This window comes from Ammospiza caudacuta, chromosome 1 (genome assembly GCF_027887145.1).
Source record: "Ammospiza caudacuta isolate bAmmCau1 chromosome 1, bAmmCau1.pri, whole genome shotgun sequence".
NCBI classification, from domain to species: domain Eukaryota; kingdom Metazoa; phylum Chordata; class Aves; order Passeriformes; family Passerellidae; genus Ammospiza; species Ammospiza caudacuta.
The window spans coordinates 88,549,960-88,576,518 of NC_080593.1; the positions used below are offsets into that span (position 1 = coordinate 88,549,960).

Consider the following 26,559-nt stretch of genomic DNA (forward strand, 5'->3'; position numbering starts at 1 on the left):
CCAGATTCCAAGAAGAGGAAAAACCTATAGACCAGGCTACTGGTCACACCAAAACATTGTAGAAGCAACCAAATCTTATGCAATATGAATTACCCACAGGCAATCAGTATCAACCAGCTGTAGACATTTTTAATGTTAACTGTAATAACTGGTATTTTCAAAGGTTACACAGTTAGAACCATAGTATTGTCAAGGTCAGAACAGATCTTTAATATCATTAAGTCCATCTGCAAAAGCCTCTGTGCTATAACTGACTCAGACTCAGCGCCTTTTGCAGTCCCGCTCACCCTTTACGGGGAGGAAGCCCTCACCTCGGCACCTTTGCTACCTCCCATGCACACGGGCTACCCCGGCCCGAGGCTGCCCTCGCAGCCAGGTCTCTGAGAAGGGGCCCGCGACACTGCAGGGCAACGAGGAGGCGGCAGAGCTGCTTCCTTCCGAGCTCCAGGCCTCACAAACGCCGGCCAAGCCCCGCTCGCCATCGGCCTCCCCGACCAGGCCGGCCCGGAGCGGCGGAGCCGCGCCATCACTGCGCATGCGCACCAGCAGCACCGCCACAGCTGCCGGGGAACGGGAGCGCTCCCGGCTCGGGCGCGGAGCGGGGCGGCATGGCGAGCCTGGTCCCCGCCGCCGCCTCCTCTCCCGCCGGAGCCGCGTCCCGCAGCAAGAAGCGCCCGGCGAGCCCGGGTACCGGCGGCGGCCCCGCTAAGAAGAAGAAGGCGACAGCGCCTGGCGGCTCACAGGTAATGGTGAGAGGGGGGCGGCCGGCGCGCATGCGCGGTAGCGAGCTGCCTTTCCCCCCCCTTTCCCGCCGTGCTGGGAGCGAGTCCCGCAGCCCCTTCCCCCCCGGGCTGTCCCCGCTTCCAGTGCCGCGGGTATCCCGGGACACGCCCGCCTTCCCCGGCACCCCTGCCTCCTCCTCTCTCGTCCCGTCCCGCCCGGGCCGGCGGGGCCCTTGCGAGGTCGGGACGCCGAGTGCCGGGCCTTCCTTCGCGCCGCCGTAGCGTGGAGGTTGTGTCCCCTCCCCGCCATGGGCGCAGCTGGGCCGGTGGCGGCGGTCCCCTCTTCCCCGGGCCGGTGTGCGGCCCGATGAGGCAAAGCTTAAGCGGGATGCCGTGGAAGGAGCTGCGTGTGTGAGCAGCGAGATACCGCGTGTGGTGGCACCCGTGTGGTGGGTGACACGTCCCGAGCAGCCGCCCCGCAGCTCGCTGTTCCCTCCCTGCGCTCCCTCCAGCAGCAGCCGCTCTGTTCGCGGGGCTGTGCCGGCTCTGTACGCGGGGCTGTGCCGGCTCTGTTCGCGCGGTTGTGCCGGCTCTGTACGCGGGGCTGTGCCTGCTCTGTTCGCGGGGTTGTGCCGGCTCTGTACGCGGGGCTGTGCCAGCTCTGTACGCGGGGCTGTGCCAGCTCTGTACGCGGGGCTGTGCCGGCTCTGTACGCGGGGTTGTGCCGGCTCTGTTCGCGGGGCTGTGCCGGCTCTGTACGCGGGGCTGTGCCTGCTCTGTTCGCGGGGCTGTGCCGGCTCTGTACGCGGGGCTGTGCCTGCTCTGTTCGCGGGGCTGTGCCTGCTCTGTTCGCGGGGCTGTGCCAGCTCCGTGCGCGGGGCTGTGCCAGCTCTGTTCGCGGGGTTGTGCCTTGCCCGAGCTCCGTGCGTACCCCAGATTTACAAATCTCCCACCCTGCGTGATGCTGATTTGAGTGTGAGGCAGCCGGGCTGTGGCGGAGGAGGGACTACTGCTGGACAGAGCACAATCCAGGAGCCGCTGGGTCTGCTGTGTGCAGCGCACATGGCCTTCTCTCAGTTGGACTGAATGGACAGAAGATTTATCTACATGTGAAATGAAGATATAACCTCAGAGCCTGAGAGTTTTGGGAAACAGAGTCAGTCAGGGAGGGAGAAGGGATATTAATGTCAATTTGTCGTAAACTCCAGAACTCAATCCCAGCGGGTGGTGCAGCCTCACTTTCTGCATTGTGTCACACCAGCACCTATCCCCAGCTGATGTCATCTGCCTCTTGATGATGAGGTGTAGATCACACCATTATAGAAATAAGCAATCATTCAAAAAAGTTCTGTTCTTCATCTGCCTCTTGATGATGAGGTGGCATCTCATGCTCCAAAATGAAGTCCTAGAAGATGTTCAGAGTCAGCATGTATATGACATCTCTACAGACTTGAGATGCTGTTATGTCTTGGATTACTTCCAGAAAGATTTTGGTAGCTACAGTGGTCAAAAGAGGGTTGGAAAAAATGGCAGACTCCTTTCTTCCTCCAAGAAATGATTCTTGTCAGTAATATTTCATGAGCTATAACAGTAGCATAGCTACAAAGTCTGCTCTACTGCCAGTTAGGTTGCTTGTTTTCACATCAGGAAAAATGCTCATGCATTTTTCAGCAATCTTCTTTCCAGGCAAATAGAAGCCATTGTGCACACACGAGAGCACAGACACAAACTCTTCCTCCTTGGAATGATGCTCTTGTTTTCACCCCCTGGCAGTTAGATGGTTTGTTTTCTGGTGGGCTTATCCTAGGACAGGGAGTACACACCACAGTGCTTAATGTCACTAACAAACTGCACCACAACTGTGAAAAATTAAACTGCCTGACATGATCATGTTTGACAGCTTTTTCAAGGTGTGATAGAGATTATGATCTGAATTTTCCAGTGTGGAGCAGTCTGTTCTGTGCATGTGTGTGTGTATGCAGATATAAAGCATTATGTATTGACATATAACTTAAATGTGAATAAAGGAATTCATGCTTAAGACTTCCCCACACCCTTCAGCCTCTAAAACTGTTTTCCAAAGTTCACACCAAACTTAATCTTGTGGACAGCTTCCAGTGTTATGAGACAATCCCTGATTTCTTACTCAAGCTGGGTTTCAATACTGTGTGACAAACAGTTTTTGTAATTCTCCTCACAAGTCATTTCAGTGGAAAAAGAAGTAATTTCTCAACACAACATCCAAGTCATCGTATGCATTCATTGACTTCAGCAGTGCAAATCAATCCCACAAGGAAAATAAAAAAATGCCACAGAAAATGTGTAACCTCAGGAATGGGATGAGAAACAGCTCATTCTAGCAATCTCATTCAATGTTGTTGGCTAGCTCTGGAGTTAGCCACTTCAAACAGAAATGAAGTGGGGGCTCTGCATGTTTTGAGTTAAAAATGTTGATTATGCCATAGCTCACCAAAATATGTCATGCCATAACTCAGCATTAAATGGTTTGTTTTTTAAGTAAACTGACATTATTTCCTTGGTTAGCTAGCAGACTGCAGGTAAGATAATCCCTACTGGAAGGTTTAAAACTACCTGCAGGGGTCAACTTAGATCTGGGGACACCCTGTTTTTTTAAGTAACAACTTCTGCTAAGAACCTTGTGCTCGCCTATGTGACAGTACACTTCCCATTGTGCCAACTGTGAACATCCCCGTGTCTCTGATTCCGTCTTTGTGAAATTAAACAAAAAGGGATTTTTGTTAGTTCTGCAAATTGTATACTTAGATTTTTTCTCATGTGCTCTCTATCACAAGCAGCTGTCACAATGCTCACCCTGAAAGACACTCTGGTCTGGTAAATCTGCAAATTTTAAGAATGTGTTCATTTTTTTATATAACAAATTTACATAAGAAGAGCAGGGTAATCAACTAGTTTGAGTGACTGTGTGTATCCTACAAGAAGGCACAATTATCACACAGCATGCAGATTTCTATAAACCACATTTTGATTTTGTTTCTCCAACATGTGAATTGCTAGTTTCTCTAAGATACACCTTAGGAACATCATTACCAAAAAGCATTCTTCATCTTTTTTTTTTAGAGGGTTGTGCTAGTAACACCAAGGTTCTGGGTTCAATTCCCATATGGGCCATTCACTTGAGAGTTGGAATTGATGATCCTTGTTGGTCCCTTCCAACTGAGAACATGCTGTGTGATTTGTGTGAGTTACCGACCCAAAGGTATTGAGTCATATTTGTTTTGGAAGCACATTGCTCATAGGGCTTGTCAGTCATGTCTGCAGAAGGAGACACATGCTTTTTGGACATAATGCCTGTATTTACCAAATGTAATATTAAAAGTGAGTTTACAGGAAAGCATGATTGCAAATTGATTACTTCACTTTCATCAGCATTACACAATTATTCCTCCCATGTTGTTGTGCCACTGCAAAATACCTCAGTCTGTGCTGCAGCCCTGTTGAGGATTATTATGTATATTAAGTGGTAACATGAATCTGTCAAAACCAGTGCTGTGTAGTGATTTATACAGCACCATTCCCTTAGATATCCCTGCCCAGTGGTTCCCAGTAGCTGCTGATTCACCTCCATCCCTGGCTCTTGTTCAGACTTGTTTCTAGGTCTCCTGTCTCATCAATTACTATCACTTAACCTGGGATAGAATCTTTGATACCGATCTTAAAATGCCACCAGTTGCTCTACCTTAATGTTCACACCATTATTTTATAAATTATACTGCAACAGGAAGCTTTTAAAAGAGTATATTCTAGATCAAGATGTAAGTAATAAAGAAAAATGCTTTTCTGTGACAGCTGACAATCTTTAAAGATAGAATTTGCAGTAAGATAGGAGAATGATTTGGAAAAAAAGTTTCTGATTTTATCATAGGGAAAATTAAAGAGAGAAATTATGCTAAATAATGTAAATTAAATTTGCTTACATTATTTGTGAAATAACTTCAGACTTAAACTGGTGAGGTATTTATATTGATTTTATCTATAATTATTATTATAGAAGTACTACTGATATGTCTGCTTAATGCTTTCTGTATTTCTCATTCTATGCTTAAAAGCAAAAGCAACAACAATGTTAGAAAATAAAATCAAAATGGTTTTGTTACTGTCCTGTTAAATAAGCTCATCTAATGCACCACACAAAAATAAATGGAGTGACTCTGACACAATTAGAACTCTATTTTTATTTTAGATGTATCTGGATTATGATGTTTTTATCTCGTAAACTGAAGATCATCAGATTTCACAGTTCTGATAGACAGCTGTAAGTTCAATAAGTGGACTTAAATATATACATATTAACATGGTTACTGTTATGTACTCAAAAGCTGCCCACTAAAGGCAGGGAGCTTATCCTAGTACATAAACAGCACAGAATTTGACCCTAAATTTCAGTAAATTTAATCAATTTTCCTGTCATGCTGTTTTACCAAGCCTAGCACTCTTAGTAGGAAACCATCAAATAAATTTTAAAATAACTTTTTTTTTAAAGAGCCCATTTGATTTGGCTGTTGGTTCCTGAAAATCAAGGTTAGAGTGAATGAGTTGAACTACAGAATTGGCAAGTACCACTAGAGCTACTGAGCTGAGCTGCTGCTGTCACCATGTTCTGGGACAATCTCCTAGGGGACCTCCTTCAGTGTGCACAGTATGACAACTTTCTGAATGAAAATTAAAAATTACCTACTTACCACTTCAGACCTTGCTTACTGCAATCAGTATGATAGCAAACTTATTCTAATAATTTTAGTATTAGGCTTATTAGACTTACAGACTTGCTGCTAGACCATATTAACTTTCTGCTACAGAAAAGCATGATTCTTCTTTATAGTTGGGAGTTTAATAAGTAGCATTTCTCACCAATCCACCTGCCCTAAAAGACAGAAGGAACCTGACACAGCGTACTAGTAGGGAGATATAAGTACATATTATTTGCCAGTTTATTAAAAAGCTGTCATGTCATTATGCTCTAGACTACACTGTTTGTTTTAAAACTTCTCATCCTGTAAGATTGTAACAGTAACCAAAAATACATGAATTTAACCAGTGAAGCAGTTCCAGTCTGACGCTACTGCTTGCCTGGAATGGCATCTTTAAAAGATACAGTGTGTTCCCACGGGATGTTAATTCAAAGCTAATGAAATTGATTTAAATTACACTTCCATTGGATAAAATACAGATACCATGATAGATTGCAGGTGATTGCTACTTACTGATAAAAACTGCTCAGGTGAGCTCTTTGAGGTCAGCCACTTGCACAATTGTACCAAACCCTACCCAAGAGTTTTGGCTCTTACAGAACTGGCAGCCAGTCCAAAACAAATTGCCGTGTCTTAACAAGAGTTTTAGCGGGTAGCATTTCAATTGGCTGAGCCATCCCACACATACCAACGTGCTCTGGCCTCACAGTGCATGTCACCAGACCACAGAGAACCCCCCAGACTTGCAGCTCTCAGAGGGTCACTGCTTATATCTAATCCTTTCAGAGTCTGCACCACAAAGATACTTGCTGCAACAAAGCTGATAGTGAATAGCTGCAATACTATTCCAAAATACATCTTATTTTCAGGCAGTCCACTAAGGAGAAATGGGATTATCCCGAAGCACCATTTTTTGTCACTTGCACATTTGAAGTTAAATCTGTTAAAGAACGAGAATCCCTCCAGTCCCTGATGAGGAAAAATGGTAATTAAAAGACAAAAAGCAGATTTTCTACAGAAATCTGGCAAAATTTATGTGTGTTTTAAGCTTAGCTGTATTTTAAAAAGGGAATTGCTTTTCTAGAGCAATCTAGGTTAAAATGGAAACTGTCAAAACAGAGCTAAGAATTAACTTTGCTTGACATTTATCACATTTTGAAGGCTTCAGATGATTTATAATCATAAAAGTATGTGAATTTCTAAACCAGACAATGCCAATCTCAAAGAATTACCTATCTCCTCCAACCAAATGTGAATAGATTTTAGTTTTACAGTAAACAGAGATTTGTTATGTTTTAAAAAGGCAAAAGCATATGTGTGTTGCCTTTTACTATGAGCATCAGTATGCTGGTGTCATGGGTTTTCTACCCTTCTTCACTTGTCCTAGCAGACAATTTTAATCTCTCCTTTAGCTAACATAAAATGGAGTCTTACCATGATCACACTTAGTTTCAGGATTCACAATAAACATGCAGGAAATTTAGGAGACTTAATAAAGATGGTTCTCCACTTCTATCATAAGGAGATAAAATAGCATAGGTTATTTTTTTGAAGGAGAAAGAGCAATCTAAAACACCTCATACATGTACTTTAGCATGAAATTTTCTCTGGAGATGTAGTACCCCTAAAAAGTGATCTCAGAATCCAGTTAGTACTGTAAAATATTCAGATTACCAAAAGAAAATTTGGAGTAACTTAACCGTCTAGATATTGCAGATTTGATGTGGTGTTAGACTATTTTTCACATTTTTCTAAAGTGCAATAATTGTGTTTGGTAGTAACTTCAATTCTTGCTGTAGCAAGGCATTTGTAATTATATCAATTATATATTATATCTGTTTATTCAACACATTCATTTTGGATTAGAAAGGCTAATATTAATTTATTAGCCAGGGAGGGTTGTGAACACATTTTTCAGACATTCCAAGAAGACAGAATGGAGAGATTGGCTGTTTATTTAAACCTGCAGAAAGCCATAAAAGCTGTGACACACTGTGTTGGGAAGTATGCCTGGCCCTGACACAAGAATTCATATCCATAAACAGCGTGTGTTGCCTCACTGCAAAGCACACCTGCAACTTTAAGAGGCTCAATTAGGCAAATGGATTAGTTTCTCATTACTGGAATCCCAGTCTCCTCCTATCTTCCCTCTTATCCACCTCCACAAGTCTCAGGTGCACGCTCCAGCTGTGTGCACATCATGCCAGCTTTGGCTCTCCCCAGACCTGTTCCCACCGACAGAGGTCTGCTGTCAGGATTTGCCAATCACTCCCCCTCCCCTGGAAGCTGCATTGCTGCTGCCCTGGTGAGCTGGACTGATTCACTCTAGAGGGAACTCTAACAGCTGTGGGGTGTAGCACAAGGAAGAGGCATGACCAAGTGACAAGGAAAACACTTGTCCACTACAAGCAACCTACTTCATGAGCTTTCATACTCTTAATTCCGGATTTCATGAGTTGACTGTAACAGACTAAATGAAATGCTTGATCCCGTGTCCCTGCCTGCAGGAAGGCCTGGAAAGTAACAGCTTCAGCTGTCATATTGCTTGTCTGTCAGCCCCTAAGTCCCTCAGCTGATTCTGCTAACTGTGAGATGCCACCAAAATAAGTTATCAAGAAATATGTACTGGTCCTAATTATACTTCTCCCTGAAGATTTAGGAAACTCATTCTACTTGGGATTCAGAACCATGAACATCTGCCTTTTTGAAAGCAGGTATTATATCCTTTCTTTCAAAAGTAGAAGCACACTTATGCATTGATACTTGCTTTTTATATCATCTGTCCTTACAACTCCCTAATCTGTCCTCCACTTGATGTTACCTGCCACTGCCTGCAGGGATTCAAACCCTTTTTTCCCAAGCACACCCTAACCACTGGGCTAAAAGCAGGTCTGGTGTGGGAGTGTGGAGTGATGTTCTCCTCTACAGCCAAGGATGGAGGTTTTCTCTCTGTTCCAAAGAGAACAAATCCATAGTTTGGTAATGAACATGGTTATCAGAATGGTCTGCTTATGTATTTATAGCCTGCTTATGCATTTTAGGTCTTGTCTTAAGATAATTTTAATACAAAAAACACAGTTCTGCAAATATCAGAACTAATTTCCTTTCTAAACTAATTTCCCTTTCAAAAAGGGAAATAGTCCTGCCATTTAGTAAGATATGTAAGATATGTTTATGCTGTAGTAAAATACAATACTGTTAATTCAAGAAACAAATTTGAAATGGATAGAAGGAAACTGTTTTGTGAGTAATACATACTTACACTGTGACAGAGCCATAATTTTGGAAGGGGTTAATATCTGTGGCTACATGTCATGTAATTGTCCTGTCCCAGGATGTAAGTACTGGCTGACTCAGGAAGAAAACCTGACCTTGCTGATTAAAAGAGCCTGCTGTGGATAAGGAGTGGTTTTGAAAATTAAAAGATGAAATTCCTTTTATAAAGCATTTTAGGCCATTGCTCAGATACCACATGAAAAGAGACTCTTAGTATCATATTTGCCTTTTTATCATTTATTAAACAGAGAAGTATGATTTGTTGTGTAATTAATCAATTTTCAATAAACATACAAAATTCCATGCGTCTGTGTACAACCTACCTAATATGTGTGCTACATAAAACCTGATGTAATTAAAAAAGATAGCTGATTTTGCAGTCATCCACAGGCCTACAGGTAAAACCTACACAGTTTTAAGCAACTTTTAGGTTTTTGAGTTCTTGCCCTTGGAGTGTTGACGTGCTTGTAGCTTTACTTAGCCTAATGTTCATAAGGATGCAGCGTGATTTTAATGATGGCCTTATTTATTGCTTCCTCAGACTTTTACTTTTCTGAGTTAATGAAAGGACAAGAAGAAAGGCAGGAAAGGCTGAGACACCTGGTAGTTTCTGCATAAATTAGACAAGGTTTACAAGTGTGGCTAGTGTCACTTAAGCAGTACAGCTGGAAAGCTCAAATCAAATTTCAGGCATTTAAGTGTTTTCTCATATTTGAAAGTGAAACAGCAACTTCCCAAGCTAAATACAGAAGTACTGCTTAGAGTTTGGTTAGATATGAATCAGGGAGACCATATTTGCAGCAAAGGTTGTTGGCATCTCAGGAGTATAGGCGATGTTCATCAGGCAAGAGAGAAAGTATTGTGAAAGCACTCATTATTTAGGATAAAGGTGGAGGGAGTTAAAACCCTCTAGGAAGCTGGTGAAAGTTATGTGCCATAAAAAGTCTTTCTGTTGAATCTGTGGTGTATTGGTATGCAGTCCATCCAAAAACTTGTCCTAATTTTCCAGATAAACTGGTACCTTTAATAAGAGATGACTGCTCTGCTTAAAAACTTTGTTACATTTATGCCCTGAAACCATCAGGACTACAGCAAAATACTGCTGAATTGGAACATGCAGAAATTAGGCCAGTAATTAATGTGCATTATGTGACTGCTTAAGACCAAAAGAGTTTTTTGTTACTAAAACCAGTTTTCTATTTTAGAAGATACTGATTTCTAGCCGGGGAGATGGAGAGCTGCATGGAGAGTTGTGCAATCCCTGCTCTTGGAAGTGTTTGGGGCCTGCTGGGGCACAGCCCCAAGAATCTAGTCCAAGGTCAGTTTTGACCCTGCTTTGAGCAGGAGGTGAGCTGGTGACCTCCTGAGACCCCTTCCAGCCTCAGTGATTCAGTGTTGCTGTGCCACCTTCCAGCTGTCTGACTGTGTGACTAAGATGGGTGTGTCCTCTCCCTGAACAAACAGTCCTGCACTCCTGTCATGGGCACATTCAAACGTGAAAACTACCACAAAAACCAGCTACTCCATTTAGACAGTATAAAGTCTCTCTATACTCTAACAATGGTTATGTTTTAGTAGAACTGCTCTTCCCTTGAAAGAACAGGACAATGTTCTGACAGCAAAATCAGCTGGTAAAGTCAGCAAACTGGAATAGAAGGCCATTTTTCCTTGATGTATGCACAGTGTACTCAGGCTTCTCAAACCAAAGTAGTAATCTGGAAAGGTCTTATTCTTTAAGTTGATTATCTTTATTTACATAGTCTAGAACTAGAAGTGCTAGTTTAAGTCTCACATTAATGACCTTGAATTTCCTCCAGTCAGAAATTCCGTTTTCATCTGACTTTTTGTTAAACCTACTTGTTGCAGCCAGAATTGCCTTTTTTTACAGATACAGACTTGCCCTTTTTATGCTTGTCCTTTTTTTATCTGTCCAAAAGGTATTTTTTTATTTGCTGAATAATTCATTGTGGGAAATGTCTTAAAACAGGATCCTGTTAAACGTGCCACAAAATGTTAAATACTATGTTTCCCCTCTCACCTACAATTGTGGATGTGATACCAAAACTTCACTGATTCTAATGTAGTGGCAAGTCAAGTCTTTTAATAGTTCTGTTTTATTTCAAGCAAAAAAGGCAGTTGGGATAGGAGTTTATTTGAAAACATGAACTGTCTGGCACTTTTCAGATTTGCTGCAGTTCCTCAACTTCAATATATGGTATCAGGGTGAAGTGCCACAGAACTTGCATAGCTGAGTAAACAACCACCTACTTGTACAAATGTTTCTGCAGAAATATGTCAGAAATTTGCCTTCAAATTAGCTCTACTATACAACTCTGTCTTCCCTTTTTCTCCTGAGCTGCCTCAAAATAGTCTACAAGAGATACTTATATTACCTTATTTTCATCTAAATTAGAATTTGCCATATGTTTATTTTAGTTCAGTTGTCAGGTTGGTTTTTTTTTCATTATCCAGTTAAATGTAGGTATCCATTGGATAATGCAGTTCTGCTGAGTACAGGAAACTGGTGCACTATTCAAAGTTGGAATGGTGGGTAGTGAGTTTACTAGAGAGAGTGAATGCAGTATCCAGGGCATGTGCAAGCAGATTTTTTTTGTCCCATAATATGAGACAAACAATAAAGATGACAGATTTAGCTTGAAGAAGTTTAAAGTCTGAGGTATAGTTTATTTTCTTGTCTTCTTTAAAAGACCTTTGGAGCATCTGATAAAATTACTGCTCTCTCATGCATTGTACCTTTGATAACTTTTTGAAGATCTTTAGAAAGAATGTATTTGTTCTCTGTTCCTGTAGCATTGCAATGTTTCACAGATCAGTGTACCTAAGCTTTGTGTTTCTGACATGGTGTTTCAGTATGGCAATCTTAAATACCTGTGCGCAAATGGAAAAACCTTCTTCTAAGTAACTTTAGACTGCAATGCACCATGGCAGAAGTAGTGTGGTTAGCAGAAATGAAATAAAACTACAATTTTAATATCCCTAAAGTGACAAGAAAAACAGAATCAAGTGCTAAAATGTGCAAAAAATAGGGAAAATGCAAACGTGAATATTTGTTTCCTGTATTGGTTTATCCAATAGTCCATAACATTTTAAAGGTAAAATTTAACTGTTCTAATCCAGGTGTGTTTTTTTCTTAGGAAAATAGATAGAGTAGGAGCTCTGAAAGATACCCCCTTTTTTCAGTTGAAACTATTTAATTGCCTTTCCTTGAAGAAATGTTGTTTTGTTTTTTTGTTACTCAAGTGTTATTTCCCATCAGAATGGATGATGTTCTACAGAATGAACTACAATGTGGAAACTGAAGGGGGTGTTTTTGTTTGTTTTTTTTCAGAATGAAATTAGTCTCCCATCAATCATAGGAGCTGATAACTTTTTGCTTTCCTTGTCCTTGATTCAGTCACGTGTAGATGAATGGACTTGGATCCTTCTCCTGCCTTGGCTGAAGGCTGTTACTCGCACAGGGATTCTGGGATGCTCCCTGAGCAGCATTACAATGTTAATGGCACATGAGCATATTGGAATATTGTAATCCTCCACTCTTTTCTCCTGAACCACTTTGACCTTAGCTGTTCTGTATCAAATGATGTATTTTCAACTTTAAGATGCAGTTTAGACAGAGTCCTTGACTGATTTTTTCTGATAGAGAAAGGAACATACTGGCAGTTTTTTTATAAAAATTCAATTGTGATTTAGTGTAGTCTTTTTTGCTAGTATGCTTCCATCCATTTTCAGTCTTAAAGTCCATCAATTTAGGAGACTTTTTCTATTTAGAGGGATCAAAATATTCTGTTAGCTGAGCTCACTTTTACCCTTGATACAAGTATGACCCAACACATGCTTTTGGATTCTACATATACTGAAAGTTTTAGCTCTAGGGCCACTTTGGCAATGCCATTCAGCTTATGATTACGAATTTGTCCAAGCTATAATTTTCTTAATAAAGAAAACTGTCAAACTTTATAAACAAGGAGTAGTCCCAATCCACCAAATCTAAAAGTGAGAGATCTCTTGCTATTATTTAAGCCAAAGGGAGCTTTGTGGCAAATGCAAATTAAACCAAGTTTTTCTGGGATAGCGTGAAGCTATTCACAGTTGTGTCCCAATTACATTTTATTTGAGACTTTTCCCCACAGGAAATCGTAATTTTTTTCCTTTAAATATCTGTAAGTTATAAAAATTTGCCTATCACAGTACTTAAATTTCCTTAAATAGGAAAACATATTTGGCATTTGAAATCTCTTGAGACTAAATCCAAGCTTTTTACTGAGGCTTGTCATCTTATTCTGTGTTTGACTGCTTAATAATTTTGAAGAGCAGAAATTGAACTTGAGTTTTTCTAGGTTTGTTGTTTGTTTGGGTTTTTTTAAGTGAACAGTACCATTATGAAAGGAGATCTTGTGTGATGAAATTGCTATGTCTTTTTCCCCCAGGATTTTAAGAAATGCTTGAGAGGTGGGGGATGTAATTAAAATCTTATTCTCCCTTTGGTTGCATTTTTAATTTTGAATTCTAACCCTCGCACATAATAATAGAGCTTTGCATTAGGGTGGTTTATACCTCTATCAAAGTGACTAAAGTAATTAGTATTTTATACATTTTGGTAAGTATTTTGTCACTGGAACCACCAGTGCAGGTGAATGATAATGGTTTTATGCTCAGGCACTGACAGGACCCTAAATGAGAATGTCGCCTTTTAATCAAGAGCACTTGGAGTCTATGGTATTGAAATGCCCTACAGAGAGCATAGAAAAGCCATCCATCACTTTGTGACAGTCCAATCTTTTAGTGCATGAGTAAAATTTTATTCAGCCTTTCTGAGGCAGTTGGAATGTGAGATGTTTAACTCGCCTCTGAACAGCAGAAGTTCAAAAGCATAATGTCGAGATTGCTATCTGGGCAGCTTATGTGGCTCTGTGTATTATCTTTATTTATTTAAATTGCAGTTGAAGTGTTTTCCATGTCCTGCTTTAAACACCTTCCCCCATACTCTTACATCAGCAGAGATTATATCTAAATTTTAGTCATACATTTGAGTTAATTTGCACAGTTGATTAACTCCTGATGCTCAGTGGAAATACTCAGCAAGTCAGAGGAGAAGAACCACTGCTTTAGGAAAGGCAGGTTTTATAAGTCTTGTACAGGTAAGTAGTATGTGACTCAAAAATCCTCTGGGAAATGGTTAGAAGAAGTGCATTTAGTGATACGTGTACTTGGAATTGTAAATTATTATTATAATAGTCCAACAATCTCATTTCAAACTTTGTGCTGTTATGTTTGTTATTAACAAACCTCTTTCAGCTTTCTTTATAAGTGAAAACAGCAGTAGCATCTGAGGACAATGTGGTAATTTAAGCAAAAATATTTTTGTTGTCAGGCCTTTGGGATATTTACTTGTGATGTCAGTGGAAGCAAAAACCTATGCCAGGACCTTTGTCTTTTAAGATGAGTTGACAATGATGAAACCCACTGAATTAGATGGATTTACTCCCAATTTAAACTGGATACACAAATGACTTGCCAACCATAGTAGCTGCTTGAAATCGAGGACAAGGATCTGCACTATGCTTATTAGCTGCATACTCAGGATTTCAAGGTTTTTTAAGTAAATTCAATTTTTCAATGACCTGTGGAACAGAATTTGCTGTGAATGTGCAAGATTAGGGTTTTTTTTTTTTTTCTTCTTGGCATTTGAACATTTTCAAGCTGAACTGGTTTTTGTCCTATGCCCAAAATAAGGTAGGACCTTCTGTGAAGGGAGAATGTTCCTAAAATACTACCATGTACCTGAATGCTGAGAGAGAAAAGGATGGGGAAGTTGCACTGGGCTTCATTTCAGTGAGTGGAAAGGAAGAGGGAAAAAGTTTTTCCTGCTGAATCCAAGAACTAGTAAAATGCAACCAGATGAGGAAGACATGTTTATAGGTCTTACTGAAAAGGTCTTTGCAGCAAACCCTCCTGTCACAGACGTGGATAGAGTTAATCTTGTTCTAGACAGTCCTGCATTGTTACTGAGTCTTCAGTAAGTTTGCTTTCAGAAATGTAGCATGGTTATAATGTTGGCAATGAGAAATTTTTTAACCATCATTTTAACTTGAGTTTAAACACGTCTAATTCTGACACCTTTCTCAGTGAATTATTCCCAGCAATGTAAAGAGCTGCATTCTTGTCTGCCAGAGGGTACGTGTACAAGTTTTAATGGCCCCTGTCATGTCATCATGCAAAGTTAAATGATTTAAATATTCAGAATGTGCAAGAGCCCAGGCCAGCCTTGTTATAGTGAGAGCTAATATATTAATCAAACAGCTTAATATATGTTCCAGTATGAGCAGTATTAGCTGGCACTCTGTTAAATAGCTGACATTCAGGTTCTACTCCCAATTTTAAAAAGTCTGCTCATATCATTGCTGCTGTCATCTAGTGACATTTGTGCTCTGTTTCCACATGGCATTCTCACTCACTGTAATTGTCTGCTAGTGAAAATACAGGTATTATCCATTGATTTTATAAATTACCATTTTCTTCCCTGGCTGCATGCCACAGCTCTTGTCAGGATATCACAGAACTTACACACAACTAAAAGCCAAGTAAGTTGCCATAAGCTGGATATCGCTGCTTTGGAAGTAACCTACTAGAGGAATAATTAGACATGCACCACTATTGAAGCTGAGTTTAAAGAAACATTGTAGTAGTATTGTGATTATGAAAATCAGCTGCCAAAAGAAGGTGAAGGTAATTGAAACTATTGAATTTCACATAGAAATGTTGAAGACAAGTGGGCTCCTCAGTAAACTGGGTGCTTGGGGCCAGATCCCTCTAATTACTTCATTTTCAATGGTGACATGCAACACTCTCATCATCACTATGAGACAAAGCCAGCATTTCAGAAATACTGAATGCAGAAAAAAAACCCAAACCAAAATCCAACCTGTGCAATCACCTTCATCTACAATTCCTGTACTCAGTATATTGTCAAAGCTAACAAATTAATGATTTGCAGAAAACAGAAAGAATCAATGTTTTCAGTATTGTTTTTGCATCCTTAAATTAGTAACTTCCTTTCCAGTTCTCATAGAATTTAGTTATGCATTTGTTTTGATTTACCAACACATTGTTCAGTTACCTTCTGGTTTTAAATGTTTTTTAGCATGTAAAACTGTTAACACCTAGTGAAACTGGCCACTGGTAGTCATAGTATACCTTCAGTGATGTACAAATCCGTTTTTTTTTTCTAAGCCATGACATGTGTGGTATGCAGCAACAGGATGCCAGAAATGCATGTATTTACATCTTGACTTTATGTTTCATATTTTCATGGGGTTTTTAATACATAGTAAAATCCTATTAGTCTAAAGTAATAAAAAAAATGTTACAGAATATAATCTGAAAGTAAATAGGTAAGAAATTTTACTTCAGTATACATCAGCTATTCTGATATATACTGATGTTTTGCAATTTTAATCCTTGCTGGGGGAATTAAAAACAAAAAAAGAAATTATGTGTGAAACAAGGACTTTCATAATAAGGTAATTTCAGCTGGTATTTAGTATCATTGCAGACACCCATCCCAAACCCCACAATGCTGATTCCACCTAGAAATAGCCAAAACAAAGAAATCAGCTTCCATGGTCTACAAGCTTTGCTTTTCCTCTCTAAATAAAACCAGACAGATGGCTCAGTCTTTGGAAATCATGTGAAAACATCTGCGGTAGGGAATTTGGACCAAAATATATACAAAACATTAATAGATCTACCAAAGCCTAATACTGAAAGTAGTGTGTGAATAGGCAGCCTCCCAGTGTGTTTCCTCCCAGTACAGACAGTGTATACAGCAGGGTCCAAGCTAGGCTCATTCCTGGGGTTTGGCTTCACTCTAAAGAAACCAGTGGAAAGGTAGCAAAGCTTAGCTCAGGTCTCTTCCCCAGACTTGGCTGCTCGTAAAACAAACTTATTGGGACTCACAAATGTTTGCTGCAGCTTTTCAGTCTCTCTCAAATTTTTGCTACCAAGTCCTCTGCCATCTTCTTCCCTTGGGTGACTGTCACCCAGTCTTGGGACATAACAGGGAGGGCATTGTCCCACCCAGCAGGGATGGTCCTGTGAAAAGAACTGCAAACTAGAAGCTCATCCTCTCACGATTTCTCTCATCTATCCCAAGAGGGATAGAGGTTGCCAACTTGTCATACTGTGGTTGTAGTTAAAATTCAGCTGCAGCACATAAACACAACTTTACAGAGGGAATAAAATTGCACAAGTGCTCCTGTAAGAAGTATTTGACCTGGTGCTTATGACTTTTAATACATGCCATTCCAGTCAAGGTTGTTCAATGCCTGGGGATACTGGGAGGAGGAGGAGGATGAGAAGAACAGAGGGGGATAACATGAGAAGTGGCAACATGGACTTCAGTGGGGATTAATAGCCACAGAAGGAGGTGCTGGGAGAGGATGAGTTACTGATAGTTACTGATGACTTAGCTGCAGTCTTTACTGCAGTGGTTTTATCCTTATTTGAGGTAAAACTAGCATAAGCATGTTCAGCTGTACCGATGTCACATTTTCATTTTTCCATGCAGGTGTAGCCTGTAAATGTAAAGCCACCCCAGAATCTTTGTTGCTATGATCTTCAACAGACTATGGAGAAAAACATACTGCTTAGTGACTAATGTAGCACAAATTCCCTGTAGCCCTAGTTACATAAACTACCATTTAAAAGACACAATTTAGTTATAAAGTGCACGGTAAAAGCTGCTGTCTCCTTGAAGTGTATATTGAATTTCCCATAAAGATTGTTTACAAGCTTTTGAGCATTTCAGCCCATGGCTTCACCTTTTCAGCCCCACAGCAAAGCATTTGAGATTATCCCAGGAGTCTGGGGGTGAGGGAGTTAGCTGAGAGTGGCTCTGTAGGGAAAATGTGCTGTGGACTGGGCAGGAAGGGGAAGCTGCCCCACACGTGACTGGGGGTTACAGCACACATTGAGCAGAGCGTGTTCCCTGGTGACAGACACTTCCTCACTGTGCTCACGCCACCACCGTCACTCCGCAGGACTACAAAGGGCATTTGAATTCTTCCTGTTTGTTTGTCCCAGCACATGACAGTGAAGGATGAACTGTCTTCCAGTCTAAACGACCAAGAGAACAAGCACATTTGGGAGAGATTTGTTCAACTGATATTAAAAGTTAAATATTACCTTTACTGTGCAGTAATTGTTCACTGAGGAATCTCTTTTCAGGCTGTAAATAACAGTTTGTGTAATCACTGTATTTTTCACTTTCAGGAAATATGTGTTTTGCAGAACAAAGGTAGATCCATATCCCCTGCCATTAAAAAACTTTCACAAAACAAACCTGAAAAATTACATTAAGTTTCCTGTGCTTTAATTCCTAATGTTTAAAACATAGGCCAGCGAGATTTGTAGATTTTATTGGCACTTGCAGTTTGTGGCTATAAAGCTGCAAAGGATATCAGCTGAGACTTCTGCAGGCTGCATGGGAAGAGCTTTTCAAAGCTCTGTACTGCCAGAGTTCATGCCTCTGTGCAATAGCACATTATTCGGGAAGCAGTGCTTCTGCTCAACTCTTTAATGTTTTTCCAGAAAGAGAAGCACATTAGCTGAGCATCTCTCTGCCATGGTCCCGTTGCTAAAAATCAGAGTTTTCATACAAGCAGTGCTGAGTGAGGGAACTGGCATGCCTCTGCACTATGTCTTTATCTCAGTTCCCAGCATTTAACTGGAATCATAATCCTCAGTCTTATTTGCTTCCCAGTCTGTCACAGGGCTCTGAAATCATGGTATCAGCTGCATGCCTCAGTGATATGAAAACTGCTTTACAGCCCTGCACCCTTTGCCTTGGACAGGAAACTGTCCATGACAGATCCAGAGGCAACTGCTGGCATTGTGTCTCACTGGCACTGGAGGATGACTTGGGTGATCCCATGAACCTGATGCCTTGATGGGCAGCAAACCCAAAGAGCAGCAGTTGCTGCTCTAGATCGTGCTGCCTCTGCCACCATGCAAGGGATACTGGCACCAACAAAATCAACATCTGTCCTGAATGAGAACTAGCCTGACTCTTAGCAGCTCTTAACACCTGAAATCCCTTAGGAGCTGGTATAGAAAAGAAATTACATATAATATTTACATTCAGGAATTGTCCTGCCAGGAGCAATTCCTTACCTTCCTTCCCACTGCACCAGCAAGATTAGCACTGAATCCACACAGAAGAAACCACTGAAGACAGTGAGGGTAGTATGTAAGTATATCCAGCTGCAGAAATTGCAGACTATATGTATAAGGAAGTTTCTTCCCCTTTACTATTTAACTATTTTTATGTGCTGAGTCTCAAAGTACTAGTTACTATTTTGAGTTATTGTTCAAATACTACTCAAAGCCTGTTTCAGAGAAATCAGAATACTTATGACAAGATCACTGAAGGGGCAAAAGCGATAAAGTAATTATCTGTAGAACTGGGTTTAAAACCAACCAGATGGTACCAAAGAAAAGGCAAGAATGCTTTGAAGAATAAATCTGAGTGCTGATTCTTCTACTTAAGAGAATTTACACTGATAATGAGCAGTATCAGAGATAATGAATTCATGAAAAATAATCTTGTATTTCAAGTTTTGTCTTTCTCAAGGCTGACTAATGTTTGCTGCTGAAATCTGAAGTGCTGGAAGCATGCATGTACAAGAATATACTTTGAAACCTAGGAACTCAGTGTATAAAGCCATTTACTCAGGATTGATGAAGATATTTTCTCTGCTCACTGCCACATAATGTACATGTTTCTAAACATCCATCTGCATTTGTTCTGTTTCTCTGACAGTCACTGCCTTTTAATGTTTTCTGTCCTCAATGGAAGAATCAAGTTTAAGCTACAGGCTTCAGTGTTGCTTCTGCTGATGTTATTATTGCCTTATCTCCTGTAACATGAACTTACAAAGGACTGTCTTGTTTTGAAAACAGATTATTTCTATTCATATTTTTATTTTAGTAAGGCACTAGAAACATTGCTTTTTTTACTTTATACTTCCAATATTCAAGACCTCTCTTTGCTATGTTGAAAACAGGCACGGTAGAATGACTGGAGTATTTCCCCTAAGAAGAGTTCAACTTGCCTAGTCCCTAATCCTATAATTACTTTCACATGTATTAAGAGTAAAAACACTTCCCCTGTAGTCACATGGAGAAAGATATGCTGAATCATGGCCTTTGCTCTATAGCCCAGTTTGTAGAGGTACTCCCAATAAGCCACAAATAATAGCAGTCTTTTTTTTTTCCATATTTAAATGAGTATTGTATCAACACAAAAGGTTTTTACAGGAAAACACTTTTCCCACTGTTATCTCTCTAAACATAACATGAAAAAACATTTTAACCATCCTTGCAGTAAATACTGACTTAGCTTTTAGCCAATCTTTTACTCCAAGTTAAAAAAAAATCAAGGTATGGATTCCTATTGACTAAACTACCAAACTCAGTGGCAAAATTTGCACTGACTTTGGGGTAGATAAGGATTTCAAATAAATATTTATGTGTGTAGCATGGGCTAGTTCTGGTAATGTGGAGCCTTATAGGTCACTAACAGATTTTTAAAAACCCATAAACTCAGCCGTGCAGAATTATCAGAAATTGCTTAGACTGCCACACAACTTTTTTAGCTTTCCAGTCACACTCATCTTTTCTGACTGCTCTTCCTGCTAAATAAATAAACAAACCATAAAGAAAACCTAGAAAATACTAACTAGCACCCATGTAGATTTTGTGAAGCTTGCATATGAAAATAATATATAATAAAATACTTTTTCTCAGTCCTCATTCAAGCACAGCTGGCACCAAGGATGAAGAATAAAATGATTAATCCATTTTTCTTTAGAAAGTTGATGAAAAACCTTTTCATAAATTTTATATATTCCTGTTAATACTTTATACAGAACATTCTAAAAGAGTGTACAGTTCTGCTGTTTTGGGTTGCACATACTGTCTTGCAATTTATCAAGTGAGATGAGGTGGCTTTTATTAATACTGCAGTAAACCCCATGCAGTTTTTACTCAGTGGGCTTTGGCCACTCTATTCCTGTCCTCCCTTTTGTGTGTCAGTTGTAAATTGATTGAGAAATACTCTGTTTCATGCTTCCCCACTCTTGGCATACAAGATCTTTAGATGCAAAAGAGATAGGAGAGCAAAAAGGCAACAGGTAGTACAGCAGATGCCTACATCTCCAGATAAACTTGCTCAGAGTAACAAGCACTAAGACTGTATTTTTTTCTGCAGAGTGCAGGTGGAGAGGCTGTGAGTGAAAATAAGCTTCTGAACACAGACTCCAGCACAGGATCAGTGGAAACTACTGCCAAGCCGTTACCATTCAAAGACCCAAACTTTGTCGTAAGTATATTATTTGAACAATTTGAAATTTCAAACTTTTCTCATAAAAGACTTACTAGGATTCTATTTAACCATGTTCCTAGTGTAAATATTAAGAAAATAAGCTTGGTAGCCAAATAAAAGGTTGACAGTTTTTAAGAAATTCACCTCAATCCATGTAACACCACAGTCTAAAGTGCACACTGTATTATAGCATGAGAATGGCATTGGTCCAGAGGCAGAACTGTTCTAATAAATTCTGGAACAGGGTGAGGAAACCTGTTATGTATAGGTAAGTGTGGAAGTTTTATGATATGGTATCTCACAAACTACCACAGCTGGAGAGGAATAATTAATACTATGAATGTATGAATCCTATGTTCCAGTTCCAACTCAAGGCAGGCTGCAAAGCAGTTGAGCTAGAAATTAGCCAGAGAGTCATTAGCAAATGGCATTTTGCTCTTCTTCTGGTCCCTGAAACTCTTAACACATTTGTGGTGTCTTCTTCTAGTCATGGCTAGATTTAGAAGCAAAATGCTCTGTGCCCCCTAGAAGTCTGGCCTGCCAGCATTCAGTCATGTAAACACTGACAGCTGATGAAATGCAGGCTCCAAACACTCTGAGGGTTAAACTGGGAGAGAAGGTGAAGAAGATTAAATTAGTAATGCTGGGTTTGGTTTTGATATCTTTTTATCTTGCTGTGCCAAGGCCAACTCATTGGCACACTGTACAAATGCTTTCTAGACAAGCAAACCTCTCAGACTGCTGGTCCTAAGCCAGTACTTAGAAAGAAGGATTTTATCCCAGATTTCACTCTGCATGAACAAGATACAATATCCCCCAGCACATAACGAGTAATCGGGCAACGCACAGCTCACTAAGCACAGGTTTGGCAGGGGCTATGAAATTAATCTCTGACATGTGAGTTGCTCTACATCTGCTTTGCAGACAACTTCAGTCATGAGAGGGGCATTCAAACGACCCTATACTTTGCTCACTAATCCTCCAGCAAGCACCAGCATCTTTGAGAAACGGGGCTTACTGCAAAAGCTCCTTTTGTGCCCAGAGGCATCCCATGTAGCTTCCACATAGGATTTAAATATCTGTGAAGCCCTGAGCTGATCCTTCAGTTCTTAGAGGGATGTCACCATTTCCAAAGAGGCAATACTAATGTCTGCATGCTTGAAATGATAATGAATGTACAGGGTCTTTGGCAGCCCCTGCAGAAATAATAGGCAGTTATAATAAAAACCATGAAATTGTCCCCTCCAATACAGTAACTAATTTGAGAAGAAATGCATTGCATGTTAATCAGCATTTCATTGGTATGACCTGGCAGTAACAATTTGGATGGATTTTTGCATCTTTCCATCCTAATTTGCCCTTAAAGGAAGAAAATAAATCAAATAGTGTCTCTCTCTCATATGTATGCCCAAGTTTGAACCATTAGCTCGCTGCAGAGGACAGACTTAAGAGAAGAGAAGGAGGAAGAAATTACCTTTTCCTAAACTTTCCAATTGGAATTTACATCCATTGGCAAAGGGTGAGGGGAAAAAGACTTTCTGACACTTGTGTAGAGCAATAGCTGCTGTAAAGCAGTAGCTCCACCTGTCCTACCTCCAGCTTTCTCTGAACTTCGTTTGGTTCATATGTGCTTGGCAGTTGTTGCCTTTTCATTGTAGGTGTGTGAGGTGATGCTCAGCCCCATTTTTAGGAGGCATAAGTTCATATAAAAATAGTTGGTTTTGAGAGTACCAAAATAATACAAACAAAAAAATAAACAAAAAAATAATTTTGCAGTGATTTGGGGGAAAATTCATGCATTGAATTTGAATCAGTGGTGTGGAAGTACATGTAGTTTCATCTCATGCTGTATCAGTCTCTATTATGCAGTGATCTTTAGATGACTAAGGTGTTACCCTAAGAGCAAATATTTGCTTCTGTCTTTTAAATCAGATATCCATCACTAAAACCCAGTATATCATCAGCTTGTGAGCATCTTTTCTGAATATATCTTATGCCTACAAAACAAAAAGCTTTCTCATTGAGTCCTTCCTCCTGTCATCCTCATCAATTTAAGTGGTTAATTTATAAACATTCAAAGCAAAAGTGTGTTTACGGAACTTCGCTGAGTTTCAATGAGACTCATGGGGCAAGTAGTAATTTTTAACAGAAATAGCAACTTCTCAATTGTAAGAACATTTTCTGAAGTTAAGCTGTAAATCTGTGTCCTTTGATCATTTAGAAGTAGTACAGTATGTTGTGCAGCTTCTGTCTCTGGAGGGACATAAATAAATTACTCTGTAGCAATCGCATTTGATAACTGCAGCTGCCATTATAGTACCTGTGGCAAGCCTTCCATTAGTGTTCCTTTCAAAATGCAAAATTGTCTTGGCAGCCAACATTTTGTTTATTATTCTTTTGCTATTATTCTGTCTTCTAGCCTTTGAAAGAAAAATAAAATTTCCAGAAAGTTTCTCAGTATTCATTACATTTTGAAAGATCAGTTGTGTTTTCTGCAGTCATGGATAATTTGTAAAAGAGCTGCACCTGTAATATGCCATAAAAAGGAGAGAGAAAATGTAGCTGTATAATCACAATTTTAGAAACAACTTCATAGTAATAACTTCTAATACGATAGGAAGTACATACAGAATCCTGTAATCTCAGGCTAAGCCAAACCACATTGATTTTCTATTTCCATGTAAAAAACAGATTTTAATTTCCTTCAGTTAATGGGAAACATAGAAGCTTTGACACAGTCCAAAAAGCTTTGCTTTTGCTTGCAACCAAGATTAGAGTGTACAGTATAGTAGTATGCTGATGAAATAAGTGAGAATAACAAAATGGTTCACGACAAGATGAGACATATCAAAAAGACTATGAAATAGAAGTGTCATGCTCTGAAAGAGTATTCTTTATTTATTTTTTTCTCTAAACACCATATTTTTAATTCTAGCACTCCGGCATTGGTGGAGCAGCGGCTGGCAAGAAGAACAGAACATGGAAGAACCTAAAACAAATTCTTGCTTCTGAAAGGGCATTGCCATGGCAACTAAATGATCCTAGCTGTAAGCTGCTTAGACGCTTTGCATGTATTTATAAATAATAGAATCCACACAAATAACTTTCTTTAAAACTAACCTAAATTATTTCATCAGTGCATGCAGTATCCTGCTTGGACAGGGTCCAGTGGTACATTTAAGATTTCTCCAATTGCACTCATCAGCCCTAAGTGGAAAGTAGGGGGAAGCAAATAATTTGGAGTATCGCAGCAAAGTTCAAATACATCTGAGGGGAGAGTTTAATAAGGAAAAAATATTTATCCAAACCAAGTCAGAAACTCTTATTCCCAAGAGATTTTTGTCACCTTTTCACTCGTTAGGCACCCTTCCTTCCAAAAGTCCAGAGGTCTTTTGGTGGGTGGCTGCTACTTGATTAGCTATATTTGAGTACTTTTCAAATAGTTTCTGCTAAGCCACATACCTGCAGTAGCTTAGACCTCAGCCCAAGCTTCCTATCTAGCTCCTTATCCTAGATTCTTGGGAGATTTAAATCCTACATCCTCTCTTTAGTGCATCACAGCTGAAACTACATTATTAGCAGTGCTGATTAGCAGTCCTAGCTGGTTACATCCACAGAGATACAGTGGTCTTAATCTAGATACTCTTCAAGTCTGCTTGTAAAGCAGGATACTATTGAATGTAGCTACCAGCAGAATGCAATCCTCAGATTTTATTTGGGCAAGTAGAGGCATTTCAAAACTGCATTCACTTTTTGTCAGACTTGGTGCTTTGTCCAAAAATAGCTTGCTGTTTTTGAAGTGTTTTAGACACAACTGTTACAGAAAAATGCAGACTACTGTGCATTCCTGGCCATTGTAACTGACAATCTGCTGATGTTGCTATTTCTACTGTGCTCTGTTTGCAACCAGAAATTTGCAGTATTTTTTTATAAGAAGGAGGGAAAAGAAATTCAGTTTCCTATTTAAAACCAGTTGTCTGTGGCATTAGGGTCTTTTGAATTATGAGATGATGGTTTAAAAATTTGATATGGATGGAGTGTTTGAATTGAACATAGCATCTGAATGAATTGCAAGGGGGATCAGGAAAGAGGAAAGAAATAATTCAGGTACAAGATATTTTGTAAACATCCAAAATTGAGGATTTAACTACTTAAGCATACCAACTGTATCTTAAAAATGTTTATGAATGATAATTGCTATCTAAAGGGCACCAAAGAACAGCAATTTCCAACCCTCAGTTTAAACATTCAGACAATTTTCTAGGTCATTGACTGGGCTTAAAGTGGTACATGCTTAAAGATTTAACTGATTTAAAAGATTACTTTGCTTTTCTGGATTATAGTATTTCAGAGCTGCAATCTTGAGCAATGTTTCACGGTCTTAACATACAGTATGCATTTGATAATAGTTATTCTTTGCACGTGACTGACTGCAAGGGAATTCATTAAGACTTGGAAGAAATGGACACATTTCAAAGGTCTGGCATTTTCCTTCTGGGGAGGGCAGTTCTGCTTGCTGAACTCTATTAATAGATGAGCAGGATCAGGCTGTGGTTTACGTGCTAACAGGGTAAATGTTTTAGAGGTGATTCTGCTTCATATTTCTTTGCTAGTTAATAGAGAGCTCAAGCAGTAGGTTTATGTTATAGAATATATATATATGTGTGTGTGCGTGTGTGTGTGTGTGTGAGACACTGAGTTTATGCCTTTGTTTCTCTCTAGATTTTAATATTGATGCTCCTCCTTCTTTTAAACCTGCTAAGAAATACTCAGACATCTCAGGACTTCCGGTAAGTATTTTTTTCCTCTCAAAAATGACATCTCACCTTCCACAATGAAATAGTGCTGGTGCCTTGTTTTGTAAAAGATGTATATGCTGAAATTCCTATTCAGAATTGGGCTTAATAATTATCCAGTGATTTATGACCAAACCCCAAATACTTGTCACTACATCACAAAATCCTTAGGTTGGTAATAGATGTCAGGACAGACTAAATACCTTGTCCTGCCAAGTAACTCCTGTGACACCTCTTTCTCACCTGCAGAATCTACAGGTGCCCATGATTTCTAATTCTTAAGATAGCTGCAGGGAAAGCTGGTAGTCCAGAGTCTCCATTACTGTTGACTTTGCCAAGGTGTACCCACACTGACTGAAACTATCCATGCTGTTTGCCTGGTGTGGATTTATTTCATTGTATCTTGTAGAGGAAATTTTAAAAAGATGGCTCAACAATTTTCAATAATGTGATTAGGCAAAATTTTGTAGTTTGTCCTCTTTTCCACCAGGTTAAAAAAAACCCCAGCCTTGTTATCATTGCTCTCAAACTTTGCCTCAAACAAATCAGCCTGAAACACACTTGGAATAAAGTGTTTAGAATTTCAGATACCCCTATGCTTCAGAGCTGGAAGTTGGAGTTTGGCAGGTGTA

At 39.8% G+C, this 26,559-nt stretch overlaps 2 protein-coding genes across 2 annotated transcripts in view; one reads left to right on the top strand and one right to left on the bottom strand.

The window, feature by feature from the left end:
- The window catches only part of GALNT1 (polypeptide N-acetylgalactosaminyltransferase 1), a 159,282-nt gene that overhangs the window by 110,774 nt on the left and 21,949 nt on the right, over positions 1–26,559 (bottom strand). The window lies entirely within an intron of this gene.
- Positions 550–26,559, top strand: part of INO80C (INO80 complex subunit C) — a 30,413-nt gene continuing 4,403 nt past the window's right edge. The window contains exons 1-4 of the mRNA XM_058800957.1: positions 550–743; positions 21,018–21,128; positions 24,067–24,178; positions 25,854–25,921. Coding sequence (XP_058656940.1) covers positions 609–743; positions 21,018–21,128; positions 24,067–24,178; positions 25,854–25,921 — 426 coding nt within the window. The 5' untranslated portion in view covers positions 550–608. The remainder of the gene's footprint in view (positions 744–21,017; positions 21,129–24,066; positions 24,179–25,853; positions 25,922–26,559) is intronic.